At 36.9% G+C, this 15,008-nt stretch overlaps 1 protein-coding gene across 1 annotated transcript; it reads right to left on the reverse strand.

Moving 5' to 3' along the window:
* Positions 1-6,475: 6,475 nt before the first annotated feature.
* Positions 6,476-8,106, reverse strand: LOC108411076 (interleukin-8-like). The gene is made up of 4 exons (XM_017682456.2): positions 7,957-8,106; positions 7,477-7,603; positions 7,295-7,375; positions 6,476-6,764 (listed from the first exon to the last, which is right to left on the reverse strand). The coding sequence occupies exons 1-4, from the start codon at positions 8,015-8,017 to the stop codon at positions 6,737-6,739; spliced, it is 297 nt and encodes a 98-aa protein (XP_017537945.1). The 5' UTR covers positions 8,018-8,106; the 3' UTR covers positions 6,476-6,736.
* Between the last annotated feature and the right edge of the window lie 6,902 nt (positions 8,107-15,008).

Consider the following 15,008-nt stretch of genomic DNA (forward strand, 5'->3'; position numbering starts at 1 on the left):
GCAGGCAGTGAGGCAACTAGTTCTTCCAATGCAGATGACCTCAAACAGAGGCTACTGTTTCCTTGTTTAGACAGAATGCTAGCAGAACTGGAAAAGAGGTTTTCTGATGTAAGTGAGGAGCTTCTCTGTGGGATTCAGGCATGCTCTCCAAAATCTGAGCAGTTCTTGTCTGTGCCTCTCCTGTCAGCACTGGCATTGCAACATAACATTGACCTTAAGCCAGCGGAGGTGATGGTGGCCAGCAACTTTTTTAAGCGCAAGAACGAGACTGGAGGTGATGTTGAGGACATGCTGGCCGTATACAAGCAACTTGATGCTGACATGTTCCCTACTCTGAAAGCTACTGTTCAGGCTGCTCTTACTATCCCTGTTAGCAGCTGTAGCTGTGAGAGGTCCTTCAGTGCATTGCGCCGCCTACATACCTGGCTGAGGAGGACCATGGGGCAAAATAGACTCCATCATTTGGCTGTGATGTCAATTGAAAAAGAACTTCTTGACAGCATAAGTCCTGAAATTGTTATTGACAGATTTGCCAACCTTAAAGTGAGGCGACACCGCTTAGTTCTTCCAAAATAAGTTGCTTAATTAGTAGTTGTTACCTTTTTTGTTTTTGTGTGAAGTGAATGGGATGTAAGTGGATGGATCTTTATTCCCCCATTAGGTGTTAAAATCTTCAGTTTGTCCTTCTGACCACTAGAGACCCCCCTGTCCTTGTTCTGTTTAGGGCCCTTCCTAATCCACACAGGAAGAGACCATATTTATTTATTTTATTTATTTGTGTTTTATTTATTTATTTATTTATTTATTTATTTATTTATTTATTTATTAAGGCATTATTGATATTATTAGCCTTGGGTGATTACAAAGTGTGGGTTTTTTTGTTGTTGTTTTTTTTTGCTCAAGGATGCATTATTTTAGTGACCATTTTATTTTTTTTCTAGCATTTGTTTTTCTTTACTCCCAAAATAAATGTTGAGTTATCTTCAATATTTGTCTCAGGCTCTCTGTTATCCCTGTGAAGCCACAGTCTTTTGAAATGAAGTCAAGATTGAATGTTGTAGGGGAAAACACAACTCAAAGCAAAACTAATACGGCTCCAAAATTTATAAATGTACTAGTTCGCCTCAATTGGTGAGAAAAAATGTGCCACTGTGAGCACTGGGGGCTGGGCACCCCTAAAGACCAGATCCTAAAATCGCCCCTGGCTCAGACCATATGCTGCACAATGCATCAACTTGGTCTGCATGGCCATCAACCCAGAAGGAAGCCTCTTCTGAAGCTGATGCACAAGAAAGCCCGGAAACAGTTAGCTGAACACAAGAATATAGGTTACTGGAACCATGTCCTGTGGACTGACGAGACTAAGATAAATTTGTTTGGCTCAGATAGGGTCCAACACATGTGGTGGCACCCTAGTGAGGAGTACCAAGACAACTCTTTCTTGCCTACAGTCAAGCATGGGTTGTAGTCGTTGTGACGGAGCTGCCCTCCGCCACAATGTATATATGTTTAAACTTTCTAGGTAATGGGGACATTTCATACTCGGAGATACAAACTGTTTTTAAATAGCATTTATTGATTGAGTGGTTATGCTGGGGAACAAGAGCAAACCTGCAGAGAGAGAAAAGAAACAAAACTTAATGGTGAATGTGAATGTTTTATTATTTGTAAATTTTGATTGATTTAGTGATATAATGAAACATATTATAAACTAACATTTTTGAAACACTTGGGGAAGGCAACAAGTACTTACCTATGAATAGACTCCAGAGGAAGGTAGCCGTGTTTTCAGCCAGGGAGGAAAACAGGACCCTTTGTTTGCTGAGTTTTTATAGTGAACTTTTCCCGCGCAAAGACTGGAAGTGACATCATAGCACTTCCTGTTTAGCTGTATAAAAGCCCTAGAGGGAGCAGAATGAGCTAGTCTTGTGGGAGAGGTAATGGAACATGGTTGAAGCCTAAAAAAAAAAAACAAAAAAAAAACAAAACCCTCTCAAGTTGTGATTGAATAACTGACTATTCATATTAAGCTGTATTTAATTGTAAATATTTTTCTTTTTGGCATTGGATAAATTGCGTGTTTTTTTGTTTGGTTTCTCACTGGGATTTAATAAACACAGATTTTTTGCACCCCAAACTGGAACGTACCCACGTGTCTTTTCCGTCGGACCATCACAGTCGTAGCATCATGGTCTGGAGCTGCATGAGTGCTGCCGGCACTGGGGAGCTGTGGTTCATTGAGGGAAACATGAATTCTGACATGTACTGTGACATTCTGAAGCAGAGCATGATCCCCTCCCTTTGGAAACTGCACTGCAGGGCAATTTTCCAACCTCATAATGACCCCAAACACCCCTCCAATATGACAACTGTCTTGCTGAAGGTAAAGGTGATGGACTGGCCGAGTATGTCTCCAGACCTAAGCCCAACTGAGCACCTGTGGGGCATCCTCAAGCAGAAGGTTGAGGAGCGCAAGTTGTCTAACATCCACCAGCTCTGTGATGTCATCATGGAGGAGTGGAAGAGGATTCCAGTAGCAACCTGTGCAGCTCTGGTGAATTTCTTACCCTAGAGATTTCAGGCAGGGCTAGATGATAATGGTGGTCACACAAAATATTGACCCTGAGGTGTACTCACTTGTGTTGACAGCTATTTAACATTTATGTTAACAGCTGTGTGTTATTTTCAGAGGACAGTAAATCTACACTGCTATCCAAGCTGTACACTGACTGCTTTAAGTTATATCAAAGTTTCTTTTCTATAGTGTTGTTCCATGAAGAGATATAATAAAATATTTGCAGAAATGTGAGGGGTGTACTCACTTTTGTGAGATACTGTATAGGAGCTTTTATTTATATGATCTCTTAAATTAAACTGAGATGATTTAGAGCTGTCAGAGATAACCTTTTAATTACACATTAATAGCCTGTAGATAGAATAATTCATTATAATGTGATAAACACATTCCACTGGAGAATTTATCTTCATACATCTATAACAAAATGAACCGCTTTTTAGAAGATAGAAAAAAATATTTGTTAGTGTTAAAGTTGACAAACTACACAAAAAACAATTAATTGTGGTTCATAACTTTTATCATTTGACAACCTTAGAACGCTTATATTAAATCTCTCCATTAATGTATAACATTCATTTAAAAAATCTAAGTCAAATTTAAATTCTAATCCTAGCATTAACACTGACGGTAAAGGTACAGTGTGTAAGATTTAGGGGATTTATTAGCAGAAATGAAATATAGTATACAAAGTCATGTTTTCATTAGTGTATAATTACCTGTAACTACAAATCATTGTCTTTTCCTAAGCTTCGAATTAGCCCTTCATATCTGCATAGGAGCAGGTTGTCTTCCAGCAGAGGTCGCCACGTTTCTACAGTAGCTCATAACAGACAAACAAACACTGTCAGCATTTTTATGTTGAAGTGGCTGTCAGGGCTTGCTAACTATTTTGTGTAGTGAGAAGGTTGAGAACCCAAATTTTGCCAAATGCAGGGACTTTAGCACAAGAATGCTGCCAGCTGTACGGCAGATTAAGGTTTAACTCTCTGCTCACCAAAAAGAGTCCTTGAACAAGATGCTCAGCATTACATTCACTTCCCTCTCTAACGTAATTAAAACTGGACAACACTTTGAACAAAAGCATTTGCCAGAGTGGAATGTCAATATGAAAGGAGAGAAGTTGGTATGATGTAGATTTTAGACTGGTAGCAGTTCTTATGACATTCTTATGCTAGCTCAGCTAGCTATTGACAGAAGTTGAGTAAACAGCATAAAGCTAATGGAAATTGGCACTAAGATTGACTTTGTTTTCCAAACACTGTAATCAGCAAGAAAGATTCCTGCAGATTTCCAGAAGATGTCCTTTTCTAACTCTCTCTCTCTCTCTCTGTCTCTTTCTTGCTCTGTCATTCTCTGTCTCTCTCTCACTGGTAAGGTTACGCATCCAGTAAAGAAACATAAACAGGAAGTACTCTAACCTACTTCAAGGCCACAGACTGAAAGCTTTGCATCCACTCCACATCATCTGCATTGACCACTTCTAGTGGAATTACACATCCTCCATCATCTCCTGTTGCTCCATTACAAATGAAACATTATTGCTAAATGACTTAATCACTCGAACAACACACACATATGTCTGTCAAGTGAGAACTGGCAGCAGCCAGAGGACTATTTGCATCTTAATATGCTGATGCTGCCTGGGTGTATCAAAACCCCACATGAAGGGAAAGGTCAGAGGTCTGGCTGCTGTTTATAGTTTTTCATGAAGCAATTCATTTTCCCTCAGATCAAGTGACCCTTATTAGTCCCACAACAGGGAAATTTCACCTCTGCATGCTCATCCGTGCAGTGAAACACCACATACACACTAGTGAATGCACCACACTAGGGGGTAGTGAGCAGCCCTATCCAAAGAACCCAGGGAGCAGTTGGGGGTTAGGTACCTTGCTCAAGGGCACGTCAGGGGATCGAACCGACGACCTTCCGTTCACAGGGCTGGTTTTATAACCTCTAGCCCACGACTGCCCAATGTCTTATGAATACTTAGTACTGAAAATTGTTAGTTAATTTTTTCTGCTCTTTCTATAATTTATTGCTTCCCCAGTCTTCCTCCAACTTTCTCTCTGAACGGAATGAATTGCTCACACTAGCCTCAGCTTTTTGCCCTGCTTTTGTTTATTAGGAGGTTTCAATGAACATGTTGATACAAGCTGCTCACTCACCACAAATTTCTTGCAAAGCGTTTAATGTTTTAACTTAACTCAGAATTATAACTTTGCCACTTTGCCAGTGGCTACAATGACATCACTGTCTCAGATTCCTTTGATGTTGTCTCTGAGCTCAAATTAATCAATTAAAAGGCCAGGATTTTTAAATCACAATTTCAAAATCTAAGAATTCTTTCACCAATTTGCACTAATGTCTTTGCAGTAACTGAATAATAAGTCTTGGTATGTAATGAGCTGGAATTGTAAGGGGTAAACGGAGTGTAATCTCTGCTTTGCTATTCTCAAGCCAAAAGAAAAAATGCTATATCTTATCATAACATTGGGTCAGTTGATCTGTTTACCTTTTCCCAGTTTATAAAAGCCTTGCCCTTTGTGTAAGTCCCACAGATTCCAGATCCTGATGAAATGGTTCCCCTGTAAAATCCTGGACTTTTCAATACATTACTAAACCCTGCCCCTTTAAAGAACTTGCAAGTACCAGACTCTCATTTCTCACTGTGGTATACCTCTGAACTCAAACAGGTGAAGACCAGAAGAAAACTGGCTTTGCTCTTCATTATGAAGCTTCAACTGAACATTTACATAAATGCTTTGAGCACAACCTGTGCTTCTTTCTACTCATCATTAATGATTGTAGTAGGAATACCAAAAGTCTGTTTACAACCATTAATAAGCTCATCGAAGTAATGCGATCTGACCTGCACCTGGTAGAACGTGAGGCTTTCTGAACCTCAAAGTTAGTAAAATCATCCTGCATTTTCCATCTTCTTCTTCTAAGCATATCACCCCTAGAAAGTCTGAGCACTTGTTAAACAGCTTTACTATGACAAACTCTCTCTCTCTATTGCTGAGCTAATCAATAAATCTACACCTTCCCTTCTCTCAACTTGATCCTGCTTTTCTCCTTTATTCTCACAATCTGTGCATCTGTAATGCCCCTCCCTGTTTCTTATTTAATAATATTTCACTTACTGCTGGTTTTGTTCCCACTGTCCTTAAAAAAGCTGCCATTAGACCCATTCTTAGGAAACCTAGCCTTGATGATTTTTTGATAATTAAAGGCCAACCTTCCATATCTAGGGAAGGTCCTGGAAAAGATTAGCAGCTTCATGCATTTCTAAACACAATTTTTATGAGACTTTTCAGTCTGGCTTTCATGCCTTTCATAGCACTGAAGCTGCCCTGCTGAAAATGGTTAATGATCTATTTTTTTTGCTGAAACAAGTGTTCCTAACATTTCTATGCATCTAGCACACACTGTAAATCACAGCATACTTTTGTCCTGTCTTTCTTATATCAGCAATACAGGCACAGCCCTTCAGTGGTTTTAATTTTACTTCACTGAGAGACAGCACTTTATTACCATAAGTAAACACAAATCTTCTGCCCCAAATACTCAAGGGGTGCCTCAGGGTTCTGTCCTTGGTGCCATTCATTTCTTAATTTATACGATTTCACTTGATCAAATTATCTGCCAGTATAGTCTTAGTTTTTAATTGTTATGTCAATGACGCTCAGATTTATGTTAACACTGAATCCACCACCAGTTTATCACCCACTTCTCTGATTGAATGTATGATTGTGATTGTTTTGTATTCTTTATGATACTTTTATTTTTATAACTTGCTGGCCTGTTTTTGGATGTTCTGTATATATATATAAAACCCATCCAAGCAGCACACCAAAGACTGAGATGCGAAAAAAACAACACACATGGTCTGAATACATCAGTTGCAACATACTTTATAAATAATATTAGTCAAGCATTATTAACAAAAAGCAAAGAATAATGCAAGCTGTGCACCACATGACGAGATAAAGTGCTTAAACATTATAGAAAAATGTTTGTTTTGATGTCACATTTTAACAGTGGTTGGTCAGATTATATTTAAGACCAAAAAAAAAAAACAGTCCTTCTTCCTTTTTAAAGTATTTCTCTCTCTTTTTCCTTGCATCTCAAGTCAAACTACAATTGTTGCATCTCAGTTCATTTTCCGTCTTTGCTCTGTCCAATCCTGCAATGATTAACAGAAAGATACAGTTAGTTAATAAAAAGTACAGTGTTTCCTCCAGCACCTGCTTACTGGCTTCTATTATAACATGTTAAAAATCAGTATATTAAATATTACCAAGCATAATAATATGCAACAGGTGCAGCTGATACAGATTAGGTTGGAGTTTTCTTTTAAATTCAGTCATCAAATATGTTATGGGTCAAGATTACTGTAAACGGCTACATACACTCATATGCAAAAGTTTGGGTGCCCCTGGTCAAATGACGTTTTGTTGGTTTTCTAAGTGAAAATAAGTTAACACACCCTCTACAGAGAACACACCCCTGCACATTTTATTTTTATGGTTGAACTTTAACAAAGAATGTGACCTGTGCAAAAGTTATGACACATTTTATATTTAGTTACTAATATTAAGTCAGTTCTCTGTAGAGGATGTGTTAACTTGTTTTCACAAAATCAACAACTTGCAATTTGACTTGGGATTTTCCATTTGACTGCATATCAGTGAGACCTGCAAATGTGAATCTTACATTTTCATTACATCCTGAACCCACTGGTCACTGGGGTTGACACAGACATCTACCACCTTCTTCTGATTTTTCACAGTGAAACTGTAAAAAGGAGCATGTGTTATTAAAAATAGCTTTAATATACTCTTCTTTCACAGATACCCACAAACTACATATGTTTAAATCATTTGATTTTGACTTACATTACTTCTAGGTTTCTGCAGTGAGGGCCAGGAGCAATGATGACAAATTTCTGAATCCTGTTAAGCTGGATTTCTTTTGAGTAGGTTGATGGGCACAGGCACTTGGGCTGCTTGATTATAATTCTGCCTACAAATGTGCACAGAGAGAGAAAGAGACATTATTTCTGAAACATGTTCTTCACACAGCACTCATTAACAGGAAAGTATGAGTTACTTTCTCTGTACGAGCTCTTATGCACTACACACTACTGCAAGTATGACTGCATTTACTATTTACAACAATAGTTACAAAGGAGTTTTTGAAGGTGTGCAGAAATGGAAGCAATAGTGTCCCAGAGCATCACATTTATTTTCAGGAGTTCTACCACATTAGAATACATTTAGAAATTGTTGTTGTTGATTTTGTTGGTACACCACAAATAACCCAGCCCTGCAAAGAAAAGCAAAACAATAATAAAAATAGTAATAAAATATTCTTACCTTCTGTCATGGACAAAAGTACACAGGTTAAAAAAGCAATGGATAGAGTTGTGGCGCTCATGTTTTTAAAGAGATCTGTTTCTCACAGCTTCAATAAACTAATTCAAAATGATATAAACTTCAGGAGACTACTGCTGCCACAAGTGCTTGGATGGTTCTTCATCTACAGCTCTCAACTGCTTTCCCTTTTAAAAGGGCTCCCGCCTCCAGTGAGAGCGTGGGATTACTCAAGACCATGCAGCCTCCTCCTTTTCCAGAGAACAGCTCCATTTGTTTCACATGAATTTGCTACAGTGGGAAGGTGAAAGTGACACTGTTACTTTAGGCCCTGATCCAGGAATGGCAGAAATTATAAGATTGATTACTTTATTCATTTAATTTCAGTTTGTCTTTTATAATGCGGATTGTGCAAAACATAGTGTTACACTGATAACGCTGATATGGGCTCTGATTCATAAGTAAACCAAAGTGTCAACAATTGTTAGTTTTTTTCATTGCTGAGAAGTGACAGTTTTCCTATTTCCTTAAAAGGGTATCATATCAAGTCGATGCTTTTTTAGAAGACTAAAAAATGAATGTTTTTTTCACTAAAAATTGATAATTTTGCATATACCTAATTAAAATATGTACATTGGTTTCCCCATGAATGAAATGTATTAAATATATTACACCAACCACTGTCACTTATTTGATTTACTTCACAGCATCTAGAATTATGCTGATGCAATGTATTCATGTGAACTGATGTACATGTTTGAATAAACAAAATTCAAAGCAACACTTTTTTCATTGTTGAAAAGTAGCATATCACTGCTGTTGAACAAAACCTTGTATTTGCAAAATTGTAACTTCACAGGAGATAAACTACTAGTAGAAAACTACTTTATATTTAATGTATATCAATGGAATCAAACTTTCTTCCAAGTAATTTTAGGTCATTTCTTTTAACCCGCTCTTCATTAAATTACTTGAATGTAAGGGCCAACAGGCATTTTCAAATTATGTCAAAAACTAAAAAAATATAAGACACAAGGTTTCATTCTGACAGAAGCGATACAGTAGAGCCCAGCAGTCTATGACCCTGTATTTAATTTTTTAATTATATAAATATGATAATCAATTTGGAATGAAATGGCTAATTCGACTTTTATATTCTCCCCGTTCAATTCAGGGTACTAGTCAACAATGTCATTCACTTCTCCAGGCAGAAGAGTTTCCTTCAATCTCTGCAAGACATTTAGATCTGTTGGTGGAACCTCTTTAATTTAAACATCTACACTATCTTGCATTTTATAGAACTTGTTTTTGTGGTTGTCTTTGGTGAGGAATCTAAAAAGGCTCAACCTAGAGGGAGTCAACCACTGCCACTGGTTTGTCAATAAACTTTTGTAAGCATCCCTCATTCCTTTTGCCTTGTGGAGCAAATCTGATGCACTCCACTGCTCATTCCTTTAATAGTTTCAGCCTGCTTTTGTAGGGACTTGTTCAGACACTGACTTCTAATGCCAAAAGATGACCCAAGCATCGCTTCGCTCTTTTCAAAACATTTTTCACAGTTAGACCAAACACTTTCATACTGTCAACTGTTTGACATGATTGGCATGTCCTAACTAGTGGGTGGAATTAGAGACGATTAAATTGGGGAGAAAAATCTGGTAAAAATCCCCCAAAAAAACTCAAAACAAAACAAAAAACAAACCTAATTGAGTTCATCCAAATGTGATTTTGACCCTGTTCCTACTTCTGTCCTCAAGATAGTTTTTGATTATGTTCAAAGTGATATTTTAGTTATTGTAAACTGTTCTCTGTCAACATGCACTTTTCCAGATGATTTTAAGTCTCAAAAAAAGTTGTTTCCAAGCAATTAAATGCATATCTAATATCAAACAAGTTATATTGTTTCAAGAAGTTTCAGATTTTTATTCTATCCATAGTACTGAGACAGCATTAGCTCATGCTGTGAATGAAAATCCTCTATTCTGGTCTTATAGCATCTTAGTGCAGCCTTTGACACTGTTGATCAAAAGATTCTAATCCACAAACTTGAATACTGAGTAGACCTCTCAGAAACAGTTTTGGAATGGTTTACATCATAATTAGTTAAAAGACCTTTCATAGTTTCACTGGGAATTTATTCATCAAAAAATGAACATTTCACGAGGAGTGCCACAAGGTTCAGTTTTAGGACCTTTGCCTTTCTCTTTGTACATGTTACCTCCAGGTGATGTCATTAGGAAACATAACATAACATCAATTTTCATAGCTATGCTTCTGACACAATTATACTTTTCTGTTGATAGGCTTACCAGCTGTGCATAACATATTTCTCAGTGGATGTCGCAACATTTTCTACAACTAAATTACAAAAAAAACTGAAATACTGATTCTTAGTACTAAGATCTGCTTTTCTTTAGCTTCATATATTAAACCTGAAATACAAAACCTGGGTGTTATCTTAGACTCTGAGCTCTATTTTAACACACATGTAAAGGCAGTAACTATACTGTAAAATTGGTTTGTCAATTTAGTCTACAAAACATACTTCATGTAGTAACAAGTAAATGAACTAGTTTTATTTAATCTAAAAATACACTTTAAATGAAAGATTCTTTCAATCAGTGTAATTTCTGAGTTGAATAAAACTAGTTAATTTGATTGTTACTACAAATAGTAACTTGTTTAGTTTGAACTGACAAGAAATTTTTATTATCATTTGAGGTTCAGCCTTTACTACCTCAGAGCAAAGCAAAGAAGCTTGATAATGTATTTGTTACATGCAGAATTGATTATTGTAATGCTCTTCATACTGGGCTTCCTAAGAAAACAATACATCCTCTACAACTCCATTTTAAAGTTCTGCTGCTACTTCTTTAGGGCTCTATGTGACCTTAAAGCTCCCACTTACATTACAGAATGTCTGTCTTTATTCCAACACATGATCTTAGATCTGCAGATACTGGCCCTCTGCAAATACCTTCTGTGAAATACAGAAAACATGGAGAGACTCTTTCAGTTATCATGCTTCCAAACTGTGGAAATCAATTCTATCTTTTATTAGATAAGCTCAGTGCTCATGTTTACAATACATTTAAAAACATATTTATTTAACTTATTGTTTAATTAAAACTCTATGTCTCAGGTATTTATCTCTTTCATTTGCTCTGTCATTCTCTTCTATGAGTTTAAACTAATACTCATAATTTCATTTTTTACTGTTAAGCTTCATCACCTGCATGTAAAGGCCTTTGAACTGTCACCAGCATGAAAAAGTACTATATAATTTTTAATTATTATGAATAATAATAATAATCTTATTATTATAATAATAATCTTATTATTATTATAATACAATTATTATTATAATAATCTTCTTCTTCTTCTTCTTCTTATTATTATTATTAATAATAATAATAATAATAATAATAGTAGTAGTAGTATCATTGAGGTCAGGGTTCTGGCCACTGTACTTCCTAAGAGATTCATGCTGGAACAGGAAAAGGTCCTTCCCTAAACTGTTGCACAACTTTGGAAGCATGCTGTAGCGTTAACATCATCATTCACAGGAACACTAAGACATTAAGCCCAAACCTGATGATCTTAGATCACTATGCTTCCCCCACTAAACCCATGCAGTCTGTTCTTGGCATCCACATCTGGATTTCACATCATACTGCCAGATCTGATACATGCATTTCAAGCATGTATTTCGCATCATCTCTTTAGAGAACAGACTACCAATGCTCTAGAGTCCAGTGGCATACTTTACACCACACCACTGGCCTTGATGAAAGTTATTGTTTTATGCTTCAGCACTTGGTGGCCATGATTTAACCCTCTGCTTGAAGTTTAAATTAATTAAGTGACCCTTATTAGTCCCATAACAGGGACATTTTACCTCCACATTTGACCCATCCGTGCAGTTACTTCTAGACACAACTTTTCATAATATATTGTACTATATTGCACTATTCTATACTATTTCATATAATATTGTGCTGTACTATACTGTATGCCCAAGAGCATATATTGCTCCTAAAAAATGGACAGATCTTGAACCTAATTTCAAGAAAGTATTTACAAATTGAAACACAAATGTTTTGCAGAGATTATAATTAGAACTCTCTAGAACAAACTGCAAATAAATACATTCTTATCCATGATCACTCATTGTATTGCTGTATTTTGTCACTGAATTGCTTAAATGAAACATTTAAAACCAAAAAATAGTTATTTTATTAAGTAAAGCAATTAAGTGAACAGTACTTACATTGCACACCATACTAAACCATACTAAAATTAAATCAAATAATGCATACTTTATGCCTTCTTTAATTTTTTAAAATACACATTACATAATACAGTTCATATATGCAATATTCATATATGTGAGCTTAACTTTTTATGATAAGCTGTTAATTTCTCACCTGGAGAAGCCTTGGAGCACCGTAAGAATCATGTTCTTTGATTTCTCCAGTGCTTTTAACACCATTCAGCCTAACCTCCTGAGGGACAAGCTGTAGAACACAGGGGTGGATCACCACCTATCAAACTGGATTCTGGACTATCACACAAACCAACCACAGGATGTGAGGGCACAGGACAGTGTGTCTGACATTGTGTTCAGCAGCACAGGGGCCCTGCAGGGTACAGTCCTGACATGGTTCCTCTTCACCCTGTACACAGAAGATGTCATGTACAGCTCACCAAACTGCCATCTGCTCTGCAATCATCAGACTCATTACAGATAATGAGGGACATTGAGAGGGTGGACTCTTATAAGTACCTGGGTTTTCATCTTAACAATAGACTGGACTGGTCAGAAAACACAAGTGCGCATTATAGGAAAGGCCAGAGCAGACTCTACCTGCTCAGAAGACTAAGGTCGTTTGGAGTGCAGGGGGCACTCCTGAGGACCTTCTTTGACACCGTTGTGGCATCAGCCATCTTCTTTGGAATAGTTTACTGGGGCAGCAGCATCTCACCTGCAGACAGTAGGAGACTTGACAGACTCACTAAGAGGGCCAGCTCTGTCCTGGGTAGCCCTATAGACCCAGTGCAGACAGGAGACAGGAGGATGTTAGCCAGACCAGCATCCATGCTGGAGAACAGCTCCCACCCCATACATGAGACTCTGGCAGCACTGCGCAGCTCCTTTAGTGACGAGCTACTTCACCCCAAGTGTGTGAAGGAGCACTTTCACAGGTCCTTCCTTCCTGCTGCTGTTAGACTGTACAACCAGCACTGCTCCCAATAGAACCACCTCCACCCCCCCACTGGACCTCATACACCTACAGAACACACTGTGATTTATATATTATAATATAATCAACACTCCATGTGCAATATATTGTCAAATATCTCTATAGTGAAAATATGCTTGAGCTTTCTATTTATAATTGTTTATATTGTTAAGTCCTCACCATCCCACGTGTGATATAAACCAGTATCTCATATGCAAAACTCCATGTGAATTTCAGGCAAAATATCCTTACATTGTAAATATCTTAGCCTTTTTATTTATTTATAATTCTTTATTTTGTTATTCTTTGTGAAGGGTAGAGTTTATATTTTTTATCTTATTTGTTATGTTTAATTTAATTAAACAAAGTTAATTACTTGTTTCTTAATTCTCTTCTTGTTACTTCTCTTTTTTTTTGGTTGCTGTCCCTTTGCTGCTGTAACACTGAGAATTTCCCCATTGTTGGACTAATAAAGGACTATCTTATCTATAAAACGCTGATAAACTTTAGAAATTATATGAGTTCAAATTCCTAGTTTAAAAAAAAGCTGATTTTGGATTTTAGTTTCCTTCTAAAAACATAATGTTGCTTAACTGCTGTTGCACAACTGTGCTCTTAACTGTTCTTTAGAACCAGAGGGACATAGGAAAAAAGGGAACTACATACCAGTAAGCACAAGTATGCACACTCACATGCACACCTACAGACAGTTTGGCAAACAGACAGACAGACATCCTCCCACACCATTTAGTGTATTATCTAGCTTGTCTTCTTTCACGTGTGCTGTGCTTTTGTATATAGTATACAAAACTGTATATACTTTGCATATAACTGAGAGAATTAGTTTGTTGTTGTATTAGTTTGTGGTTACATAGTATCATTTCTAATGTGTCATGAACACTACTTTTTACTTGTAATTTTCCTTTTTTTACATGTCATATAGTTTGACACCCTGACATTCCTTTATGAAAAAAAAACTTTATGAACATAGTGATTTTCCTGAAGTCATTTCTTTCATGTTAATGAATGTGTTTCTTTGTTTTATTGTCTAAGTCCTCCCTGATTTGACCCGCATGACCTTATTCTATTGTTAGGACTATTTTCCTGTCGTCTCACACTCTCTGAGAACAGACAGGTCTAGACCTGCTGTTTAAGTACCCCTGAAATCTTTTGATAACACTATGATACCCATGAAGAATTTTGGACTCTGGAAACCTGAGCTATGCAAGACCTGGCGGTCCTCCTGTGTGAAAGTCTTTAATCATGGGCTTAATGTATGCGAATGTTGACATCACTATGAGTATTGTGAGTGCGATGAAAGAGCTGTTAGCACTCATTCATGCTTAAGAACATTCTTCTGCTTAGCTTTTTGTCTTGTGCAGTGAACTTTAGAGACCAAGATAATTCAAAAGTATTGGAAAAGTTAGGAATTTCCCTTTTATACACTCAAGCAGAAGTTTAAAACTTTAGAAATTGTCATATTTGGCATAGCTTTAATTCGACTCGTTGTATTGTGGGAATTTAACACCACTTAAGGCCTATTCACAAGTACATGATTTTTTTCAGACAAAAGAATTGACTCAATGTTTAAAATGTGATGGGACCTTTACACCAAGTCTGAGATTTTTTTTTAAATACTCAAAGTAAGAAGATGGAAGAGGAAGAAGAAATTGATAGTTTGAGTAGCAGCAAGCAGCATACAAGAACTGAATGATAACAGATTCTAAAGGTGATTCCATGTGTCAGTGGTGGAGGCTCTGCCTTTGCTTGTTGCTTTTCTTGTTAAAAAGGAACATTTATTAGCAAGTAAAG

Source organism: Pygocentrus nattereri, chromosome 2 (assembly GCF_015220715.1).
Source record: "Pygocentrus nattereri isolate fPygNat1 chromosome 2, fPygNat1.pri, whole genome shotgun sequence".
Classification (NCBI taxonomy): domain Eukaryota; kingdom Metazoa; phylum Chordata; class Actinopteri; order Characiformes; family Serrasalmidae; genus Pygocentrus; species Pygocentrus nattereri.

Coding starts and splice junctions, on each gene's coding strand:
- LOC108411076 (XM_017682456.2), bottom strand. CDS start 8,017: ATGAGCGCCACAACTCTATCCATTGCTTTTTTAACCTGTGTACTTTTG. Junction 7,376..7,476: donor TGCAGAAACCTAGAAGTAAT/GTAAGTCAAAAT, acceptor TCCTTTTTACAG/TTTCACTGTGAAAAATCAGA. Junction 6,765..7,294: donor GTTCAGGATGTAATGAAAAT/GTAAGATTCACA, acceptor TAATCATTGCAG/GATTGGACAGAGCAAAGACG.